General features: G+C 41.2%; 1 protein-coding gene across 7 annotated transcripts in view; it reads left to right on the plus strand.

The window, feature by feature from the left end:
* Window positions 1–24,110, plus strand: part of CLASRP (CLK4 associating serine/arginine rich protein) — a 115,568-nt gene that overhangs the window by 58,752 nt on the left and 32,706 nt on the right. For all 7 annotated transcript variants that reach the window (XM_053688758.1, XM_053688756.1, XM_053688757.1 and 4 more), the window contains 3 exons: window positions 2,426–2,504; window positions 2,587–2,660; window positions 2,758–2,799. In XM_053688758.1, the coding sequence (XP_053544733.1) occupies window positions 2,426–2,504; window positions 2,587–2,660; window positions 2,758–2,799 (195 nt within the window). The remainder of the gene's footprint in view (window positions 1–2,425; window positions 2,505–2,586; window positions 2,661–2,757; window positions 2,800–24,110) is intronic.

Consider the following 24,110-nt stretch of genomic DNA (forward strand, 5'->3'; position numbering starts at 1 on the left):
TATATGCATAATTTTGCTCTATTCAATTTCAGATTCCATTTATTTGACCAGTCCTCTAGTTTTTTTATTTTTTTTTATCATTGTTCATTTGATCGACCCCTCCTGGAACATCAACAAATTTTTGTATCAGCAAACAAGCAAACCTTCCCCTTAAGCCCACTTCCAATATCACTTATGAACGTGTTAAACAAAACAGGCCTAAGAACTGGCCCTTGGGGAACACCACTAGTAACTGACACCTCATTTGAATGTACTCCATTAATTGAAACCCTCTGTCGTCTATCTTTAAGCCAGCATTCTGCCCACTTAACAATCTTAGCATCTAATCCAAGGCAATACATTTTGTGTTTGTTGTGTGGGATGCTTTGCTAAAGTCTAGGTATGCAACGTCTACGGCTCTTTCCTGTTCTATTAATTTAGTTACATGGTCAAATAAATCAATTAATTAGTCTGACATGATCTTCCAGCAGTGAAACCATGCTGTTGTTTGTCTGAAGGAAAGACACAAGTCTTTCCTTTAAAAGAGTTTCCATTAATTTCCCTGCAATTGAGGTTAAACTGGCTGGCCTATAGTTAGCAGAAACTTCCCTACTACCCTTTTTTATGAAGAGGGAGTACATTGGCAATTTTCCAGTCTTTTCGAACAACTCCTGTTAGAAGTGACTGATTAAATAAATCGGCTAGTGGAGTGGCTATTACGGATCAAAGTTCTCTTAGAACCCTTGGATAAATATTATCTGGACCCACAGACTTATTTACTTTTATTTTTTATTAAGCGCTTGAAACCTCTTCCTCTGTAAAAAGAAAAGTACTACTCACATTATTATTTATAGTAACATCCCTTAATAGAATCTCACTATCTTTACCATCTGTTGTAAAGACTGGACAAAAGTAATCATTTAAACAGTTTGCTATTTGTTTATCTTCTTCCACTACTCTATCCTCATTCTTGAGTCTTACTATCCTTCCGTTGGTTTTTCTCTTTTCACTGATATATCTAAAGAAGGTTTTGTCACCGTTTTTTTACAGATTGTGCTATTTTCTCTTCTGCATCAGCTTTAGGCTTTCTGATTAATTGCGTTGTCATCTTTTGATCAGTTCTCCATTTTTCCTTATCCTCTTCTGAGCCAGTGAGTTTGAATTTTTTATAGACTTTTTTTTTTTTGTCTTAGCTGCATGTGCTGCTTCTCTTGAAAACCATATTCGTTTTCTTTTACAATCAAGCCTAATACAGTGTTTAGTTGCATCTAGAATAGAATTTTTAAAATATTCCCACTGTTCTTGTATTCCTGTAATCTGTGCCATCCCTTTTTAGAGATTTATTTAGGTATCTGCCCATGTAAAAAAAAATCAGTTGTTCTAAAGTACAAGACTTCTTTGTTTTTGTTTTGTTATGATTGCACAGTACCTTTGCCTGAATATTAAACCATACAGACTGATGATCACTAGAGCCTAAGTTCTCACCCACAGACACCTCAGATACTATATCACTGTTTGTAAGTACTAAATCTAATATAGTTGCTTTACGTGTTGGTTCTTTTACTAGTTGCTCAAGAGATTCCCCTTGTAAAGATTCCAGGATATATTTACTTCTAGTTGATTTGGCAACCGGTACTTCCCAGTCTACATCAGGCAAAAGTGCTAAATGACTTGTGATGTCACAGCATTCACTTTTGCAGTTTGCCTGGGAACTAACTGCTCTCTTGCTTTCAATTAAATGTGGAGAAGGAAAACTGCTGAAATAAAAACGGTTTCAATCATCAAAAACAATATTCCTTTATACAATAACATACTAAGGCAGAATAAGAACTTTTGGCCATGTTAAACATACTCTAAAGACCACATGCTATAGTGTTTTGTGTTGCTACCATAAAAACTGTCATTAAAACATCAATATTCCTCTGTATAGTGTTATGCAAAAGAGAATAATCACTTCTGGCAAGTTGCGCCATGATAAATGTTAGTTTACCTGAGATGTTGATGTTCTGGGATTGGCAGCCATTTCTTTACATTTAATTGAAAGCAAAAGAGCAGCTACTTCCCAGGCACATACTGAAGTGAATGCTGTGACATCACAAGTCTTTTAGCAAAATGGGAACTAGATTTATTTTTGACAGCATTTTGACACATACTGGAAGTGTAATTCGATTAGCTATTTATTCTAGAAATACAATGATAAAGAATCACACACGCTTGCCTTTTTGACAGCAATCTTATTCCATATCTCTGGGTTGGTTTTTTGTTTTTTACACTATCTGTTTGTGGAAATCACAAAGCTCTGAATTCGGTGATGGGCATTGAAAGTTTGGTAATTTCCTAAATGCAAACCGAGTTTGAGGCAGGGAAAGAATACCTGCTTCTGTTGATAAATGTATATGGCCTATCAAAGGTACCACGTTATTTATTCTTACTATTTGTTACCTAGAATGTTACGGAAGGATAAAGAAGAATCTGAAGCAATCAAACATGCCAAAGCACTGGAAGAAGAGAAAGCCATGTATTCTGTAAGGATTTTCTACACCTTCTTTAAGATAGTCACCTCTTTATCTTGGAAACCATTCATGGTAACTCTTTATTTGCTTCTAGGGAAGACGTTCCCGGCGCCAGCGAAGAGAATTTAGAGAGAAGCGCCTCAAAGGGAGAAAAATCAGTCCACCAAGGTTAGGGCGTGCCAAAAGCAATCTGTTCTGTTTATAACACTGGTGCTAAATGTTAGAGCATTTGTAGATCTCTAATCTGATCTTCATTTTCCTACAGCTACGCCAGGAGAGACAGTCCCACGTATGACCCTTATAGAAGGTGAGCAGGATAAATCTTTACAATATTTCATTATAAATCTTTATTAAAGGGACAGTAAAGTCAAAACTAAACTTTCATGATTCCGATACAGCAGCAATTTTAAGCAACTTCCTAATTTTACTCCTATTATCAATTTTACTTTGTTCTCTTGGTATCTTTATTTGAATGTATGCTTAGGAGCCACCCCATTTTTGGTTAAACATCTGGTTAGCGCGTGTGGATTGATTGCTACATTTAGAAACCAATCAGAAAGTGCTACCCATGGTCTGAACCAAAAATGGGCCAGCTCCTATGCTTACATTCTTACTTTTTTCAGTTAAAGATAACAAAAGAACAAAGAAAAAATTAATAGGAAGTAAATTAGAATGTTGCTTAAAATTGCTGCTCTATATGAATGAGTTTAATTTTGACCAGACTATCCCTTCAAGAAAGAGATCTGATTAAATCTGAAGCGATTACTTTATATAACTATTGCTAAAAATATAAAACCCTTTCTTTTTATTGACACGATGAGTCCACGGATCATCTCAATTACTAATGGGATATTCACCTCCTGGTCAGCAGGAGGAGGCAAAGAGCACCACAGCAGAGCTGTTAAATAGCTCCTCCCCTCCCTCCCACCCCAGTCATTCTCTTTGCCTACGTTAGTGATAGGAAGTGGTAAAGTGAGGTGTTAGTTATAGATTCTTCAATCAAGAGTTTATTATTTTTAAAGTAGTGCCAGAGTGCTGCTTTGTCCTGGGGTGTAGTCGTAGTCCATGTCAGTCTTTTCAGTAGAGCTTTGGTGGCTTTAGAGTAATGGGAACTTGTGGGACATAATTCTCACTGCGACCCCCATATTTAATGCTGCCCTCATCCTGATAGCCTAAGCACGATTACTCAGGCTTTATCCTTTTTCCACTGGACTATGAGGGAGAGAACCTCTCAATCCTGCTGAGCTGCCCTGCTGTCGGGCAGATTTTGAAGGTAAGTGCTAACTTTCTATTCTGGGTCTGGGAAGAAAGTCAGAAAGATCTCAGAGTAAGCGGAGCACTTTACTACATTCCAGGAGACATGACTCCCTTTTCTATATGGGAGGAGGACCCTGTGACAGCAAGTGGTTACATTGGGGCTAAGATATGCAGGCACTGGGGCTGAGGAGTCCAAAGGCTTAACTTCTGTAGCTGAGTATAGGACTCAGTAGGAGGGATATGTGTGTTGTGACAGGTTCAGTTTGCTTTACATTGAGGCTAAGATGCTACCTATCAGCTGTAGCATTATTTTCACTCAACTTTTAATTGGAGCCTCATTTTCTCCCGGTGGCTATTTTTAACTTTTGACAATGGCGACCGGGAGATCAATAGCGGTAACGCCCACGATGGGTGGAGCTTGGTTTGTGCTGAATTAAGAGTGCACGCTACTGTTTGAATACATTTGACAGTGTACCAGTCGCACTACATAAGGAAGAGTTGCTGTTATGCCCACGATGGGCGGAGCTTGGTTTGTGCTGAATTGAGAGCGCACGCTACTGTTTGAATACATTTGACAGTGTACCAGTCACACTGCATAAGGAAGAGTTGTTATCACGCCCACGGGAGTGGAGCTATGTTTGGTGCCGTTTTGGACGGCTCACTTCTGACAATCGGAAGGAAAGCCTGGTAGCATAGTAGTTATGGTTGTCCTTATATGGGACCGGACAGCGCCACTGCTGCGTTCCGGATCCTGTATAAATAATATTAAGAACCAGTATCTTCTCTCTATCCCTGCAACTTTTATTATTAAAGTTTTGGATTTTCTGGGCTTTTCAAATACAGATGGGCACCTCAGCAATGATTAGGCTGAGAGATAGATTATAATATAATATATTTTAGTATTTATCTTTCTGCTACTCTCAAAAATATAAAGTTTCATTTTAAGTTTTAAAGAGACAAACTTTTTTTTATGGTTTCATTTTATTTCTTATTTGACATGGTTTTTTTGTTTAACTCAACACTGGTGACTCATAAGGGTCCAAGAGGGCCTGTTTGGTGTCTCCTTGTTTGTTTATTTTTATTAAAAAAAAATAAAAAAAAAAATTCTGAACCTAATACGTTTTTAAGCGCATGCTGTTTAGGAGTTGTTGTCACAAGATATGCCATAAATTTTCTCCTAATGTGATCCAAAGAATGTATAGCCCACATGCAGTGCCCTGCGCTTCTACTCTAACTGGAGTTGCCTTGCATTTCATGAATTGTCTGATTTTTCCACTTTGTAGGGAACAATTCAAGAAGCACATGTATCTTGGATGCTTAGGTAGTATCTGAGAGGGAATTATCAGATTCAGATGGGGTAAGACCTTTATCTGATACTGAGGTTGTTTTCCTTCAAGTTTTGTTGCTTGAATACCTCCAATTATAACTTGTAGAGGTTTTAGCTACCTTGGACGACTCCGTTACTTCTGGAGTAGTTGATCCTTGAGATTCCAATAAATTATACTAAAAGGGCCCTTCATGGTGGAGGTATTTCCTGTACCAGTTCGGGTTATACTGATATTTGCTCAGGAATAGGAGACCGGGTATCCCTTTTGCTCTCCTTCCCTATATTTAAGAGGATGTTTTCTATAACAGACTCTATCAAGAAGCCTTTACAGAGGGGATATACTATTCCCATAGAGGATAGTAATTCTTTTTGGATGCTATAAAGGATAAAACCTACGGTTGGTATGGCATCTATCACCATTGTGGTGGTGTATTGGTTTGATATGTTGTCTGTTTCTGTTGGACAGACATCCCTCTCGTAGGGATAGAATGGTTGCTCTTAAGTTAGTAAACTCTTAACACACAGTTTTCTTAAGCTGGGAGCTATTATTCAGCCTTTGCCATATTGGCCGCAGATCAGTATGGTCAAATTCTTGGTCTGAGGATGTTTCATCTTCAGGATAAGAGATATAAGTGGAAGAACGTCAGAGTGAATTTTGGGTTCTTTCGAGAATTTTAGGGTAATCCTTCCCTCCTTCTCCTCCCAAGCAGGAGTGGTCTAAGCCTTTATAGAAGACCCAATAAGCCTTCGAGTAGGGGAAGTCATTCCCAGAAGCCTGCCTTTGAATCAAAGGACAGCATGTAGGTCAGACTCCCGATCCGGGACCGGATCTTGTAGGGGACAGACTTTCCTTCTCCGCTCAGGTTTGAGTTCGAGATGTTCAGGATTCCTGGGCAGTAGACATAGTGTCCCAGGGATACAGTCTGGTATTCATGGTTTTCCTCCCAGAGGCAGGTTCTACTTTCAAGACTATCTCCAGACCCGACAGAAAGAGAGGCGTCCTTATACTGTGTAAAGGTCCTCTCAGTCAGGGAGTGATTGCTCCAATTCCAGTACAGGGTCAGGGGTTTTATTCCAATCTATTCGGAGTTCCCAAAAAGGAGGGAACTTTCAGCCCAATTTTGGACCTCAAGAGTCTAAATAAATTTCTCAGGGTACAGTCCTTCCAGATGGAAACTATTTGTTCATTTCTTCCCTTGATTCAGGGGGTCAATTCATGACAACAGTGGATTACGGACGCGTACCTACATGTTCCCATTCACGGGGATCATCACAAGTTCCTAAGATTTGCTTTCTGGACAGACACTTGGTTCTTTCTTTTGGTCTTGCCACAGCTCCCAGAATATTCGCTAGACTTCTGGGATATCTATTGGCGGTTCTTCGATCACGGGGTTTCGCAGTGGCGCCCTATCTGGACGATATCCTAGTACAGGCGCCTTCAACTAGCAAGATCTCACACGGACTTTGTGTTTTTTCTACGATTTCACTGGTAGGTAAATTTTAAAAAAGGGCATCTTAGTTCCAAACGTAAGGGTAACTTTCTTGGGAACCATAATAGACTCCTTGTCTATGAAGATTTTTCTGACAGAAGTCAGGAGATTATCGGTACTTGCCTAGCCCTTCAGTCCACTCCTCGGCTGTCAGTGGCTCAGTGCATGGGGTTAATCGGGCTGATGGTGGTGGCAATCGACATCATCCCGTAAGTTCGGTTCCATCTCAGACCTCTGCAGTTAAGCATGATCTGGCAATGGAACGGAGATTATGCATACTTGGCTTCTCGAATACTACTAGAGCAGGAGACAAGGGATTCTCTCCAATGGTGGTTGTCTCCAGATCATCTCTCCGGGGAACTTGCTTTCGCAGACCATTTTGGTGATTGTGACAACTGAAAAAAAAGTTCAGGGAGTTGGGTCTCGGTCAGAGTCTGTTCTTTTTGTAACCATTCTGGCACTGAGAGCGATTTTCAATGTTCTTCCAGCCTGGCACCAATTAGCCTCAGTCCGGTTTCAGTCGGACAGCATAACTTCTGTGTCTTACATCATTCATCAGATAGAAACAAGGCGTTCTTTCGCGATGACAGAAGTAACCAAAATAATCAGTTGGGCAGAAGCCCACTCTTGCTGTCTGTCGGCGACCCACATCCCAGGGGCGGAACAATTGGGAGGCGGATTTCTTGAGCAGGCAGATCTTTCATCCGGGGGAGTAGGTATTCCAATCCGGAAGTGTTCTCCAACTTAATTTTCAAGGGGGGTCAGCCAAAACTGGATCTCATGGCATCTCGACAGAATTCCAAACTCCCAAGATACAGGTCGAGGTCCAGGGATCCTCAGATGGAACTGACCGATGCTCTGGCGGTCCCTTGGACCTTCACTCTAGCATACCTTTTTCTCCGTTTGCTCTTCATACTCGGGTAATTGCTCGAGTCTCGCAGGAGAGGGTGTCGGTGATCCTCATTGCACCGGTTTAGGATTAGAGTTAGGATTCCTAGAATTTTGTTCTTTCTCTAAGAGGGTTTTGAGAAAGGATTATCTATCTATTTTGTTACACAAACATCTGGCAGATGTTCAATCCTTTTGTCAGGCCTTGGTCAGGATCAGGTCTGTGTTCAAACCAGTTACTCCTCCATGGAGTCTTAATTTAGTTCTCAATGTTCTTCATAGGGCTCTGTTTGAGCCTATGCATTCCTTAGATATTAAGTTCTTATCTGGGAGAATTTAATTTCTTCTACAAGATACGACGAGTCCACGGATTTCATCCTTGTGGGATATTATCCTCCTAACAGGAAGTGGCAAAGAGCACCACAGCAGAGATATATATATATATATATATATATATATATATATATATATATATATATATATATATATATATATATATATATATATATATATATATATATATATATATATATATATATATATATATATATATATACTCCCTTCCCTCCACCCCCAGTCATTCTCTTTGCCTGTGTTTGTACTAGGAAGAGGTAAAGTGAGGTGTTTCTTCAATCAAGAAGATTTTTATTTTGAATGGTACCGGTGAGTACCGTTTCCCTCAGGGGGATATGGAAGAAGATTTCTGCCCTGAGGTTTATGATCTTAGCAGCTGTAACTAAGATCCATGTTGGTTACCACAGATCTGAAGGTAATACAGGAGACATCTTCAGTGTGGAGACTGGTTCATGCTACAAGCAGCATTGAGGTATGTGCAGCCCTTTATTCTGAGGAGACTTGGTATATCGGAAACGGCTGAAATGTATTCCCTGTTAGGGAAGGGGTAAGCAGTAGACCTGTCATCAAGGGGGGTGTTACTGAAACCTTTGCATTATTTTATATTATTCAGTTGACATTTTTTGGGCAAGGAGTTTATAATGGCAGAGTGCTGAAAGGCTCATTATAAAAGACACTGGGAGATATGTTTTGTTGTGTTTACGGTTTGTTGTGTATTTTATACATTTTGACCGTAGTGTATATTAGGGGTAAACATTTCCACATTGCTTGTATCGTCACCGCTCCTCCATGCGGTTGTTTGGGCCTACTCGGTCATCAGTCCTGATGGGCTGGGCTTATTTTTGCACGCTCAGATGCGCTCTGTATTTTGGCTAGGAAGCAGCAGTCATTAGCTCCGGTGGAACTTAAGCAGAGTTTTTCCTCTCCGGATTGTTGTCGAGTCTTCTCAAAGTACCCTGGGGGCAGGTAGGCGCCACAGCTGCAGAGGGTATTTTTTGCTGACTTTAATATAAATGTGGCTATAAATAAATTTTAGAAGTTAATCCTCCCCTTACTACTTGGGGTTCAATAATTTTTGGAAACTTTATTTAGGATTGGGTTAATTTTGGAAGTAAATTAACGGTTTACAGCAACTTTAATAAATAAAAAAGCAAACAATTTTTTCAAAGACACAGTACACGTTTTCAAAGAATTGTTTAAAGCATTTAATAAAGTGTTTAAACGACTATTGTTCGTTTTTACTAGTCTGTTCAGCATGTCTGACATTGAGGAATCTCCGTGTTCTATGTGTTTAGATGCCATTGTGGAACCCCCTCTTACATTGTGTACCTCTTGTACTGAAAGGGCCTTACATTGTAAAGAGCATATTCTGAGTAAAGATAGTGTGTCTAAGGATGATTCTCAGTCTGAAGAGAATCAGGATTTGCCATCCAATTCTCCCCAAGTGTCACAACCTTTAACGCCCACACAAGCGACGCCAAGTACTTCTAGTGCGTCTAATTCTTTTACTCTGCAGGATATGGCTGCAGTTATGTCAACTACCCTTACTGAGGTATTTTCTCCAACATAGGTGTGTCCGGTCCACGGCGTCATCCTTACTTGTGGGATATTCTCTTCCCCAACAGGAAATGGCAAAGAGCCCAGCAAAGCTGGTCACATGATCCCTCCTAGGCTCCGCCTACCCCAGTCATTCTCTTTGCCGTTGTACAGGCAACATCTCCACGGAGATGGCTTAGAGTTTTTTAGTGTTTAACTTTAGTTTTTATTATTCAATCAAGAGTTTGTTATTTTGAAATAGTGCTGGTATGTACTATTTACTCAGAAACAGAAAAGAGATGAAGATTTCTGTTTGTATGAGGAAAATGATTTTAGCAACCGTAACTAAAATCCATGGCTGTTCCACACAGGACTGTTGAGAGCAATTAACTTCAGTTGGGGGAACAGTGTGCAGTCTCTTGCTGCTTGAGGTATGACACATTCTAACAAGACGATGTAATGCTGGAAGCTGTCATTTTCCCTATGGGATCCGGTAAGCCATGTTTATTACGATCATAAATAAGGCTTCACAAGGGCTTATTAAGACTGTAGACTGTTTCTGGGCTAAATCGATTCATTATTAACACATATTTAGCCTTGAGGAATCATTTTATCTGGGTATTTTTGATATAATAATATCGGCAGGCACTGTATTAGACACCTTATTCCTTAGGGGCTTTCCCAAAGCTTAAGCAGAGCCTCATTTTCGCGCCGGTGTGGCGCACTTGTTTTTGAGAGGCATGGCATGCAGTCGCATGTGAGAGGAGCTCTGATACTTAGAAAAGACTTTCTGAAGGCGTCATTTGGTATCGTATTCCCCTTTGGGCTTGGTTGGGTCTCAGCAAAGCAGATACCAGGGACTGTAAAGGGGTTAAAGTTTAAAACGGCTCCGGTTCCGTTATTTTAAGGGTTAAAGCTTCCAAATTTGGTGTGCAATACTTTTAAGGCTTTAAGACACTGTGGTGAAAATTTGGTGAATTTTGAACAATTCCTTCATGTTTTTTCACAATTGCAGTAATAAAGTGTGTTCAGTTTAAAATTTAAAGTGACAGTAACGGTTTTATTTTAAAACGTTTTTGTACTTTGTTATCAAGTTTATGCCTGTTTAACATGTCTGAACTACCAGATAGACTGTGTTCTGAATGTGGGGAAGCCAGAATTCCTATTCATTTAAATAAATGTGATTTATGTGATAATGACAATGATGCCCAAGATGATTCCTCAAGTGAGGGGAGTAAGCATGGTACTGCATCATTCCCTCCTTCGTCTACACGAGTCTTGCCCACTCAGGAGGCCCCTAGTACATCTAGCGCGCCAATACTCCTTACTATGCAACAATTAACGGCTGTAATGGATAATTCTGTCAAAAACATTTTAGCCAAAATGAACCCTTGTCAGCGTAAGCGTGGCTGCTCTGTTTTAGATACTGAAGAGCATGACGACGCTGATATTAATATCTCTGAAGGGCCCCTAACCCAGTCTGATGGGGCCAGGGAGGTTTTGTCTGAGGGAGAAATTACTGATTCAGGGAACATTTCTCAACAGGCTGAACCTGATGTGATTGCATTTAAATTTAAGTTGGAACATCTCCGCATTCTGCTTAAGGAGGTATTATCCACTCTGGATGATTGTGAAAAGTTGGTCATCCCAGAGAAACTATGTAAAATGGACAAGTTCCTAGAGGTGCCGGGGCTCCCAGAAGCTTTTCCTATACCCAAGCGGGTGGCGGACATTGTTAATAAAGAATGGGAAAGGCCCGGTATTCCTTTCGTCCCTCCCCCCATATTTAAAAAATTGTTTCCTATGGTCGACCCCAGAAAGGACTTATGGCAGACAGTCCCCAAGGTCGAGGGAGCGGTTTCCACTTTAAACAAACGCACCACTATACCCATAGAGGATAGTTGTGCTTTCAAAGATCCTATGGATAAAAAATTAGAAGGTTTGCTTAAAAAGATGTTTGTTCAGCAGGGTTACCTTCTACAACCAATTTCATGCATTGTCCCTGTCGCTACAGCCGCATGTTTCTGGTTCGATGAGCTGATAAAGACGCTCGATAGTGATTCTCCTCCTTATGAGGAGATTATGGACAGAATTAATGCTCTCAAATTGGCTAATTCTTTCACCCTAGACGCCACTTTGCAATTGGCTAGGTTAGCGGCTAAGAATTCTGGGTTTGCTATTGTGGCGCGCAGAGCGCTTTGGTTGAAATCTTGGTCGGCTGATGCGTCTTCCAAGAACAAGCTACTTAACATTCCTTTCAAGGGGAAAACGCTGTTTGGCCCTGACTTGAAAGAGATTATCTCTGATATCACTGGGGGTAAGGGCCACGCCCTTCCTCAGGATCGGCCTTTCAAGGCAAAAAATAGACCTAATTTTCGTCCCTTTCGTAAAAACGGACCAGCCCAAAGTGCTACGTCCTCTAAGCAAGAGGGTAATACTTCTCAAGCCAAGCCAGCTTGGAGACCAATGCAAGGCTGGAACAAGGGAAAGCAGGCCAAGAAACCTGCCACTGCTACCAAGACAGCATGAAATGTTGGCCCCCGATCCGGGACCGGATCTGGTGGGGGGCAGACTCTCTCTCTTCGCTCAGGCTTGGGCAAGAGATGTTCTGGATCCTTGGGCGCTAGAAATAGTCTCCCAAGGTTATCTTCTGGAATTCAAGGGACTTCCCCCAAGGGGGAGGTTCCACAGGTCTCAGTTGTCTTCAGACCACATAAAAAGACAGGCGTTCTTACATTGTGTAGAAGACCTGTTAAAAATGGGAGTGATTCATCCAGTTCCATTAAGAGAACAAGGGATGGGGTTCTACTCCAATCTGTTCATAGTTCCCAAAAAAGAGGGAACGTTCAGACCAATCTTAGATCTCAAGATCTTAAACAAGTTTCTCAAGGTTCCATCGTTCAAGATGGAAACCATTCGAACTATTCTTCCTTCCATCCAGGAAGGTCAATTCATGACCACGGTGGATTTAAAGGATGCGTATCTACATATTCCTATCCACAAGGAACATCATCGGTTCCTAAGGTTCGCATTCCTGGACAAACATTACCAGTTCGTGGCGCTTCCTTTCGGATTAGCCACTGCTCCAAGGATTTTCACAAAGGTACTAGGGTCCCTTCTAGCTGTGCTACGACCAAGGGGCGTTGCGGTAGTACCTTACTTGGACGACATTCTGATTCAAGCGTCGTCCTTTCCTCAAGCAAAGGCTCACACGGACATCGTCCTGGCCTTTCTCAGATCTCACGGATGGAAAGTGAACGTGGAAAAGAGTTCTCTATCCCCGTCAACAAGGGTTCCCTTCTTGGGAACAATTATAGACTCCGTAGAAATGAGGATTTTTCTGACAGAGGTCAGAAAAACAAAACTTCTAGACTCTTGTCGGATACTTCATTCCGTTCCTCTTCCTTCCATAGCTCAGTGCATGGAAGTGATCGGGTTGATGGTAGCGGCAATGGACATAGTTCCTTTTGCGCGCATTCATCTAAGACCATTACAACTGTGCATGCTCAGTCAGTGGAATGGGGACTATACAGACTTGTCTCCGAAGATACAAGTAAATCAGAGGACCAGAGACTCACTCCGTTGGTGGCTGTCCCTGGACAACCTGTCACAAGGGATGACATTCCGCAGACCAGAGTGGGTCATTGTCACGACCGACGCCAGTCTGATGGGCTGGGGCGCGGTCTAGGGATCCCTGAAAGCTCAGGGTCTTTGGTCTCGGGAAGAATCTCTTCTACCGATAAATATTCTGGAACTGAGAGCGATATTCAATGCTCTCAAGGCCTGGCCTCAGCTAGCGAGGACCAAGTTCATACGGTTTCAATCAGACAACATGACAACTGTTGCGTACATCAACCATCAGGGGGGAACAAGGAGTTCCCTAGCGATGGAAGAAGTGACCAAAATCATTCTATGGGCGGAGTCTCACTCCTGCCACCTGTCTGCTATCCACATCCCAGGAGTGGAAAATTGGGAAGCGGATTTTCTGAGTCGTCAGACATTGCATCCGGGGGAGTGGGAACTCCATCCGGAAATCTTTGCCCAAGTCACTCACCTGTGGGGCATTCCAGACATGGATCTGATGGCCTCTCGTCAGAACTTCAAAGTTCCTTGCTACGGGGCCAGATCCAGGGATCCCAAGGCGGCTCTAGTGGATGCACTAGTAGCACCTTGGACCTTCAAACTAGCTTATGTGTTCCCGCCATTTCCTCTCATCCCCAGGCTGGTAGCCAGGATCAATCAGGAGAGGGCGTCGGTGATCTTGATAGCTCCTGCGTGGCCACGCAGGACTTGGTATGCAGATCTGGTGAATATGTCATCGGCTCCACCTTGGAAGCTACCTTTGAGACGAGACCTTCTTGTTCAGGGTCCGTTCGAACATCCGAATCTGGTTTCACTCCAGCTGACTGCTTGGAGATTGAACGCTTGATTTTATCGAAGCGAGGATTCTCAGATTCTGTTATCGATACTCTTGTTCAGGCTAGAAAGCCTGTAACTAGAAAGATTTACCACAAAATTTGGAAAAAATATATCTGTTGGTGTGAATCTAAAGGATTCCCTTGGGACAAGGTTAAGATTCCTAGGATTCTATCCTTCCTTCAAGAAGGATTGGAAAAAGGATTATCTGCAAGTTCCCTGAAGGGACAGATTTCTGCCTTGTCGGTGTTACTTCACAAAAAGCTGGCAGCTGTGCCAGATGTTCAAGCCTTTGTTCAGGCTCTGGTTAGAATCAAGCCTGTTTACAAACCTTTGACTCCTCCTTGGAGTCTCAATTTAGTTCTTTCAGTTCTTCAGGGGGTTCCGTTTGAACCCTTACATTCCGTTGATATTAAGTTATTATCTTGGAAAGTTTTGTTTTTAGTTGCAATTTCTTCTGCTAGAAGAGTCTCAGAATTATCTGCTCTGCAGTGTTCTCCTCCTTATCTGGTGTTCCATGCAGATAAGGTGGTTTTACGTACTAAACCTGGTTTTCTTCCAAAAGTTGTTTCTAACAAAAACATTAACCAGGAGATTATCGTACCTTCTCTGTGTCCGAAACCAGTTTCAAAGAAGGAACGTTTGTTGCACAATTTGGATGTTGTTCGCGCTCTAAAATTCTATTTAGATGCTACAAAGGATTTTAGACAAACATCTTCCTTGTTTGTTGTTTATTCAGGTAAAAGGAGAGGTCAAAAAGCAACTTCTACCTCTCTCTCTTTTTGGATTAAAAGCATCATCAGATTGGCTTACGAGACTGCCGGACGGCAGCCTCCCGAAAGAATCACAGCTCATTCCACTAGGGCTGTGGCTTCCACATGGGCCTTCAAGAACGAGGCTTCTGTTGATCAGATATGTAGGGCAGCGACTTGGTCTTCACTGCACACTTTTACCAAATTTTACAAGTTTGATACTTTTGCTTCTTCTGAGGCTATTTTTGGGAGAAAGGTTTTGCAAGCCGTGGTGCCTTCCATTTAGGTGACCTGATTTGCTCCCTCCCTTCATCCGTGTCCTAAAGCTTTGGTATTGGTTCCCACAAGTAAGGATGACGCCGTGGACCGGACACACCTATGTTGGAGAAAACAGAATTTATGTTTACCTGATAAATTTCTTTCTCCAACGGTGTGTCCGGTCCACGGCCCGCCCTGTTTTTTTAATCAGGTCTGATAATTTATTTTCTTTAACTACAGTCACCACGGTACCATATGGTTTCTCCTATGCAAATATTCCTCCTTAACGTCGGTCGAATGACTGGGGTAGGCGGAGCCTAGGAGGGATCATGTGACCAGCTTTGCGGGGCTCTTTGCCATTTCCTGTTGGGGAAGAGAATATCCCACAAGTAAGGATGACGCCGTGGACCGGACACACCGTTGGAGAAAGAAATTTATCAGGTAAACATAAATTCTGTTATCTGAATTACCAGTGTTACAGGGTAAACACAGTAGGTCAGGTATTAATGTAAATACTGAATCCTCTGATGCTTTATTGGCTATTTCTGATGTACCCTCACAGTGCTCTGAGTTGGGGGTCAGGGAATTGCTGTCTGAGGGAAAAATTTCAGATTCAGGAAATGTGTTATCTCAGACAGATTCGGACGTAATGTCCTTTAAATTTAAGCTTGAACACGTCCGCCTGTTACTTCGGGAGGTTTTAGCGACTCTGGATGATTGTGATACTATTGTGATACCACCAGAGAAATTTTGTAAGATGGACAAATATCTAGAGGTGCCTACTTACACTAATGGTTTTTCCAGTTCCTAAGAGAATTTTGCAAATTGTTAAAAATGAATGAGATAGACCAGGTATACCGTTCTCTCCCCCTCCTAATCTTAAGAAAATGTTTCCTATTTCAGACGCCATTCAGGACTCTTGGCAGACGGTCCCTAAGGTGGAGGGAGCTATTTCTACCCTGGATAAGCGTACAACTATTCCTATTGAGGACAGTTGTGCTTTCAAAGACCCTATGGATAAAAAGTTAGAGGGTCTTCTAAAGAAATTATTTGTTCATCAGGGTTTCCTTTTACAACCTACGGCTTGCATTGTTCCAGTAACTACAGCAGCAGCCTTTTGGTTTGAGGCTCTAGAAGAGTCTCTGAAGGTTGAGACTCCCTTAGATGACATCCTAGATAGAATTAAGGCTCTCAAGCTAGCTAATTATTTTATTACTGATGCCGCTTTTCAAATTTCTAAACTAGCGGCGAAAAATGCAGGATTTGCCATTCTAGCGCGTAGAGCACTATGGCTCAAATCTTGGTCTGCTGATGTGTCATCAAAATCTAAGCTGCTAGCTATTCCTTTTAAAGGTAAAACCCTATTCGGGCCGGAATTGAAGGAAATTGTTTCTGACATTACTGGAGGTAAAGGTCATGCCCTACCTCGGGATAAGTCTCTTAAGATGAGAGGGGTAAACAAAATAATTTTCGCTCCTTTTGAAGCTTTAAAGGAGGACCCTCTGCTTCCTCTTCCTCCACAAAGCACGATAGGAATTTTGCTCAATCCAAGTCAGTCTGGAGACCCAACCAGGCTTGGAATAAAGGTAAACAATCCAAGAAGCCTGCTGCTGCTACAAAGACAGCATAAAGGGGCGGCCCCCGATCCGGGACCGGATCTAGTAGGGGCAGACTTTTTTTCTTTGCTCAGGCTTGGGCAAGAGATGTTAAGGACCCTTGATCGCTGGAAATCGTGACCCACGGGTATCAACTGGAATTCAAGGATTTTCTCCCAAGAGGGAGATTTCATCTTTCACGATTATCTGTAGACCAGATAAAAAGAGAGGCGTTCTTACGCTGTGTAAAAGACCTTTCTACCATGGGGGTAATTTGTCCCGTTCCAAAACTGGAACAGGGGCAGGGGTTTTACTCAAATCTTTTCGTGGTTCCAAAAAAGGGGGAACTTTCAGACCCATTTTAGATCAAGTGTCTAAACAAATTTCTCAGAGTCCCATCATTCAAGATGGAGACTATACAAACAATCTTACCAATGATCCAGGAGGGTCAATTTATGACTACCGTGGACTTAAAGGATGCATACCTTCATATCCCTATTCACAAGGATCATCATCAGTTCCTAAGGTTTGCTTTCCTGGTCAAACATTACCAGTTCGTGGGTCTTCCCTTCGGGTTGGCCACAGCACCCAGAATCTTCACAAAGGTTCTAGGGTCTCTTCTAGCGTTTCTCAGACCGCGGGGCATAGCAGTGGCGCCTTATCTGGACAATACTCTGATTCAGGCGTCAACTTATCATTTGACAAAGTCTTACACGGACATAGTATTATCTTTCCTGAGAACTCACGGTTGGAAGGTGAACATAGAAAAGAGTTCACTAGTTCCTCGGACAAGGGTTCCCTTCTTGGGGACTCTGATAGACTCTGTAGAAATGAAAATATTTCTGACAGAGTTCAGAAAAATAAAGATTCTAAATACTTGCCGAGCACTTCGGTCCATTCCTCGGCCATCAGTGGCTCAGTGTATGGAGGTCATTGGATTAATGGCAGCGGCAATGGACATCGTTCAGTTTGCCCGCTTTCATCTCGGACCACTGCAGCTGTGCATGCTCGGACAGTGGAATGGGGACTAAGCGAATTTATCTCCTCAGATAAATCTGGATCAAGAGACCAGAGACTCTCTTCTTTGGTGGTTTTTGCTGGATCATCTGTCCCAGGGGACTTGTTTCCACAGACCTTTGTGGGTGATAGTGACAACGGACGCCAGCCTACTGGGCTGGGGTGCAGTCTGGAATACCCTGAAGGCTCAGGGTGTTTGGACTCAAGTGGAGTCTCTACTTCCAAACAATATTCTGGAACTGAGAGCAATTTTCAATGCGCTTCTGGCGTGGCCTCAGTTGGCTTCGGCCAAATTCATCAGAGTCCAGTCGGACAACATCACGACTGTGGCATATATCAATCATCAAGGGGGAACAAGGAGTTCCTTAGTGATGATAGAAGTATCCAAGATAATCCGATGGGCTGAGGCCCACTCTTATCTGTCGGCAATTTACATTCCAGGAGTAGAAAACTGGGAAGCGGATTTTCTAAGTCATCAGATTTTTCATCCGGGGGAGTGGGAACTCCATCTGGAGGTGTTTGCCTCATTGATTTTCCAATGGGGCAGACCGGAACTGGATCTGATGGCATCTCATCAGAATGCCAAACTTCCACGTTACGGATCCAGGTCAAGGGATCCCCAGGCCGAACTGATAGATACCCTGGCAGTGCCTTGGTCGTTCAGCCTAGCTTATGTGTTTCCACCATTTCCTCTTCTTCCACGCGTGATTGCTCGAATCAAACAGGAGAGAGCTTCAGTAATCCTGATAGCGCCTGCGTGGCCACGCAGGACTTGGTATGCGGATCTAGTGGACATGTCATCTCTGCCACCATGGAAACTTCCTTTGAGACAGGACCTTCTCATTCAAGGTCCTTTCCAACATCCAAATCTAATTTCTCTGCAGCTGACTGCTTCGAGATTGAATGCTTGATTCTATCTAAGCGAGGTTTCTCTGATTCGGTCATCGATACTTTGATACAGGCTCGAAAGCCTGTCACTAGAAAAATCTATCATAAGATATGGCGTAAATATCTTTATTGGTGTGAATCCAAGGGTTACTCATGGAGTGAAATTCGAATTCCCAGGATTCTGTCTTTTCTCCAAGAAGGATTGGAGAAAGGGTTATCAGCAAGTTCCTTAAAGGGACAAATTTCTGCGTTGTCAATTTTGCTTCACAAACGTTTGCCAGATGTTCAGTCTTTTTGTCAGGCTCTAACCAGAATTAAGCCTGTATTTAGACCAATTACTTCTCCATGGAGTTTGAATTTAGTTCTTCGAGTTCTTCAAGGGGTTCCGTTTGAACCCATGCATTCCATAGATATTAAATAGTTATCTTGGAAAATTCTGTTTTTAGTTGCTATTTCTTCTGCTTGAAGAGTTTCTGAGCGTTCAGCGTTACAATGTGATTTGCCTTATCTTATCTTTCATTCTGATAAGGTGGTTTTACTTACCAAACCTAGATTTCTTCCTAAGGTTGTTTCTAATAAGAATATTAATCAGGAAATTGTTGTTCCTCCTTTGTGTCCTAATCCTTCTATGTTAAAGTTTTACTTACAAGCGATTAAGGATTTCCTTCAATCATCTTCATTATTAATTGTTCTGGAAAGCATAGGGGTCAGAAAGCTACGGCTACCTCTTTCTTTTTGGCTGAGAAGTATCATCCGTGTGGCATATGAGACTGCTGGACAGCAGCCTCCTGAAAGAATTACGGCTCATTCTACTAGGGCTGTGGCTTCCACATGGGCTCTTAAAAATGATGCTTCTGTTGAACAGATTTGTAAGGCTGCGACTTGGTCGTCCCTTCATACTTTTTCCAAATTTTCCAAATTTGATACTTTTGTTTCTTCTGAGGCTGTTTTTGGGAGAAAAGTTCTTCAAGCAGTGGTGCCTTCTGTTTAGGTCCCTGTCTTGTCCCTCCCTTTCATCCGTGTCCTGTAGCTTTGGTATTGTATCCCACAAGTAAGGATGAAATCCGTGGACTCGTCGTATCTTGTAGAAGAAAAGGAAATGTATGCTTACCTGATAAATTGATTTCTTATACGATACGGCAAGTCCACTGCCCTCCCTGTCATTTTAAGACAGATTATTTTATTTTTTCAACTTCAGTCACCTCTGCACCTTTTAGCTTTTCCTTTCTCTTCCTAAAACCTTCGGTCGAATGACTGGGGGTGGAGGGAAGGGAGGAGCTATATATACAATGTAAAGAGTGTGCCCAGGCGCCAGCAATACGAAGGCTAAGGTAAAAGCAATACAAAGGTAAGGTAAAAAAGCTAAGCTGAGGTTAAAATTGTAATTGCATAAAAGATATTTTAATACAAAATAAAATCAAATTTAAATTACAATTGCATGGATCCACGCTAAATTAACATAAAAACATAGTATAAAACAGTCAATAAAAGTAGACCAAGCTGGTGAGGTATGCTTGTACAATAGGTGCTGTGTATAACGACACTTGTGGATTATTCCAGAAAATGAATCAGCCGTGACTCAAAAATGTCCTAAAAAATGTGTAAAAATATAAAAAAAAAACAACTCTAAAAGTCCAACTCAAAAAAGACTCCAAATATCCGATCTGAGTGAGATGTAAGGTGAAATAATTATAGTGTCTAAAAAATAATGTCTAAAAAATCAAAGCTGTAACTGTGTTCCAAACTGCAACTGTGTTTCAAACTGCAAACGACCAAAACAAAAATAACAAGTGAAAAAGTGTCAATCCTGAGAAGCGGTTTGGTGTGAAAATTTAATCCGGGATAAGGTGGTTTTTGTGCTTGTCTCTTGGTTCCCAGATGCTCCTAGAGGCTCTGGCCTCAATGTGGATTAGGTGATGTGAAGAAAGGGTGAAAAAAGGGAAAAAACAAACAACTTGCTGCAAAAACGAATTTGCTACAAAAAACCTGTGGGAAAAGGATAAAATGCAATGTGTAAAACAATCACAAATACAATCTCCTATTGCAATAAGGCTTACCAGGTCAACGCGTTTCGGCCCTCTCTGGGCCTTTATCAAGACTGGTATTTAGAAGGATTTGGTAGCCTTTTATAGCAGTTGGTAACATATTACCGGAAATGGTCAGATTTAGCCGTTTCCGGTTTGAGATTATATTCTAATCCTAAAATTGGATATAATCAAGCTTTTAAGCGTAATGGCTAAACAGCCTTGTGTGATATTGATAGATTATTGGCTCAAACAAGGCTTTCAAAACGTTTATCTGTGTGTTTTTAGAAGTCTCCGTGTATCATTTACAATTGAAAGCGATACCGCTTGACGTCACTTCCGGTGGGTATTACTGCGGCTCAGATTCAAAGCTGCGTAATGATCTATTTGTAAATGTGTTTAAATTTTATCCATGTGGAGATCTATTACCGATCTTGCTTTGTAACATATGTGATATATATATATTTTGACCGCTTTGTCATAATAAAACTATTTTGCTTTTCGATTTGAAATAATAAAACTATTTTGCTTTCTGATTTTTTTGTCTAATATGAGAAACCTCATTGGTCGTGACGTCGTGCCTTAGTATTATCGCTGCGCCTGGGCAAAAGACTGTCTCCCAAAACAGCCATCAGCAAAAGGAATGTAAAAGAATAACTAAAACCAAATATTGTGGCAAAATTAAAGAATGTAAAGGGTGGATGCCGTGACCAGGCTCATTCTGTGGGACATATTCTTTATCCGTTACTGAACATCACTTGGGCTGTAGTCGTAATAGGAAGTTTTTCTTACGATATTAATAGCTATTATACTAAGATGAAGTTGGTGGACATTTTCTGGAATAATCCACAAGTGTCGTTATACACAGCACCTATTGTACAAGCATATCTCACCAGCTTGGTCTACTTTTATTGACTGTTTTATACTATGTTTTTATGTTAATTTAGCGTGGATCCATGCAATTGTAATTTAAATTTGATTTTATTTTGTATTAAAATATCTTTTATGCAATTACAATTTTAACCTCAGCTTAGCTTTTTTACCTTACCTTTGTATTGCTTTTACCTTAGCCTTCGTATTGCTGGCGCCTGGGCACACTCTTTACATTTGATTCTCACAAGGTGATAGCTAGGTATCACCGCCACAGGCATATAAGGTACAGTTGGCGCTGGGATACACTCTTATTTTATCTGGTCTTTACCCCTAGCCACATTCCAGCTGCCACTTCTTACATTTTTTGTATATTTATCCCTGTATGTACATCAACATGGAGTCTTTAGCATCACTTAGACAAGATGTATTGTTTAACGTAGATAAACAAACCAAATCGATAAGGATCGAACTAGATGAGGATGAGACTGTAGACATACAGTCCATATTCAGAGAATTAGAAAAACTTCTAATCTCAGAGGTTAAATATAAAGCAGAAGTTTCATTTTTAAGGAAGTGTTTAGAATTGGATATTATTCCAAAAGGGCTCATGACACATAAAGAATGTGCTTTCCCTTTATCTGACCCCATCTCTGAGAAATGGAGATCTGTTTTAATCAATACATCCAGACAACTAATAAAACTGATCATTGAATATAGAGAATCCTTGGCTTTACACATAGATTCAAAAATTAAAGAGAATGAAGAAATTCTTATTAATTTAGAACACTCTGGACAAGAGTCCACAGACATAACAGAAAAGAAAGAAAACTTATTCAAAAAGGTAAAAAAGATCAGAGATGATATTATACAGAAAAAGACCAAAAAACTTCTAAGAGAGTTGGAAAATAAAGAAATAAAAAATGATGAACACACTAATACGGCAACAAACGAAATTACAGATACTAAAGCAGAGAGGGATGTAAAGGATACAGCCACACATATTGAACATGCTAGAGACCACCAACAAGACCCAGAATATGGTAATGAGTATAGGGGACAAACAAATAGATACTATGGACCTAAGATCCAATATCAAAACAAACCCTTGAGAAGGCACTATAAAAGACCAAACTATTACAATCATATACCATATGGGGATAACAGGTTAAGACCCCATTACAATAATAGGTGGCACAGTAACAATTATGGGTGGGATTATGAAAATGAGAGAGATTTTTCAAGAAGGGAGGAACACATACCTGCAAGAAGGAGGGAAACCTGGCAAAATAGATGGGACCATAATCGAGAGAGAACATCAGAATACCAAAATAATAGGGAACACTACCAATATCACTATTCACCAAAAAGACAGTACTATGAGGAGAGATCGAATCACTACAAACAAAATTAAAATGAATTTGCCTATGGAAACAAGAGAGGGAATCCCCCCTCTGAGAGAAATGGTAGAAGAGATGATACCTATCGTACTAGTACCAATACATATAGAACACCAATGAAAAGAGAGGGACCGACCATCCATAGAAAAGATGAGGGGACGGTGAGGGAAGAATGGAAGATCCAACAACATAATAAGAGAGCGGAGCCACATAAGGAACCTCAGAAAACTACATATGTCACTACAATGGATTCACCATCTTTTTTAGGATTGGACCATGCCCACAACAGGGAGAGAGAAAGACCCCCGAAACCACAGAGGGAGATGGATCCAGACAGACCAACAACCACATCAAGAAGAAGATACACCGAGGAAGGCGAGGAGGGGTCAAAGTAAATAAAAAGAATAGTAATATGAACGGAACAACTGCTACAGATGGGACTGAGGGTATATTCAACCTGAGTTCACATACTTTAACCAAGGAAGAAAATTCTGTCCTTAAGTTTGGCCTCTCGTTTGCCCCTACAAAGAGCATGGATAAATTCCAGACTTTCATCAATACAAAAGAATTTATCCGGAAGCTTACGCTAAAAAGGTTCTTTGTTAAATCAGCAATAGAGAGAACACTGTGGAAACCACAGGAACATAATGACGGCTATAGACATACGGACTTAAAACCAAAGTCATCTTTTTTCCCTACTAGCAGTAAGGGGGCCTCCATAGAGGCTTTCGAGACCATGGTCTGCAAAGAAATTAAGGAGTTACAGTCTAAAAAACTGAAGCTAAGAAAGCATAATCTCTCCAACCAGCAGATCAAAACAATCAAAACACTGGAAGACAACCATGATCTAATCATTAAACCAGCAGACAAGGGGGGAGGAATTGTCGTCATGAACCGGACTGACTATAAGTCAGAAAATGCCAGGATCCTAAGTGACCAGGGAACATACAGGAAAATTACCCTCAAATCCTATTGAGATATATAAGAAAGAACTACTACAGATTCTGGATCAAGCAAAAGAACAAGGGATATTAAGCAATAAGGAATACGATTACATCAATATAAAGCACCCCATCACTCCGGTAATATACCATTTACCGAAGATTCATAAATCACTACAGAAACCGCCAGGGAGACCGATTATTTCAGGCATCGGATCCCTGAGCAGCAACCTCTCGGAATACATTGATCTTAACCTTCAACGATATGTAAAGGAACTACCTTCATATCTTAAGGACTCGACCCAGGTACTAAACATTTTGGAGGAGATCACATGGGAAGATGGTTATATCTTAGCAACATGTGATGTGATGTCACTATATACATGCATCCCCCATGATGATGGGTTGGAAGCGGTCAGATTCTTTCTAGATAAAGATTTAGAAGTCCCTGAAGATCAGAAAGAATTCATCTTAGATGGAATTCAGTATATATTGACCCACAACTATTTCCATGACGATGGAAACTACTACCAGCAGACCTGCGGCACAGCAATGGGGACCAGGTTCGCGCCTAGTTATGCGAATCTGTATATGGGCAAGTGGGA

This window comes from Bombina bombina, chromosome 7 (assembly GCF_027579735.1).
Source record: "Bombina bombina isolate aBomBom1 chromosome 7, aBomBom1.pri, whole genome shotgun sequence".
Lineage (NCBI taxonomy): Eukaryota > Metazoa > Chordata > Amphibia > Anura > Bombinatoridae > Bombina > Bombina bombina.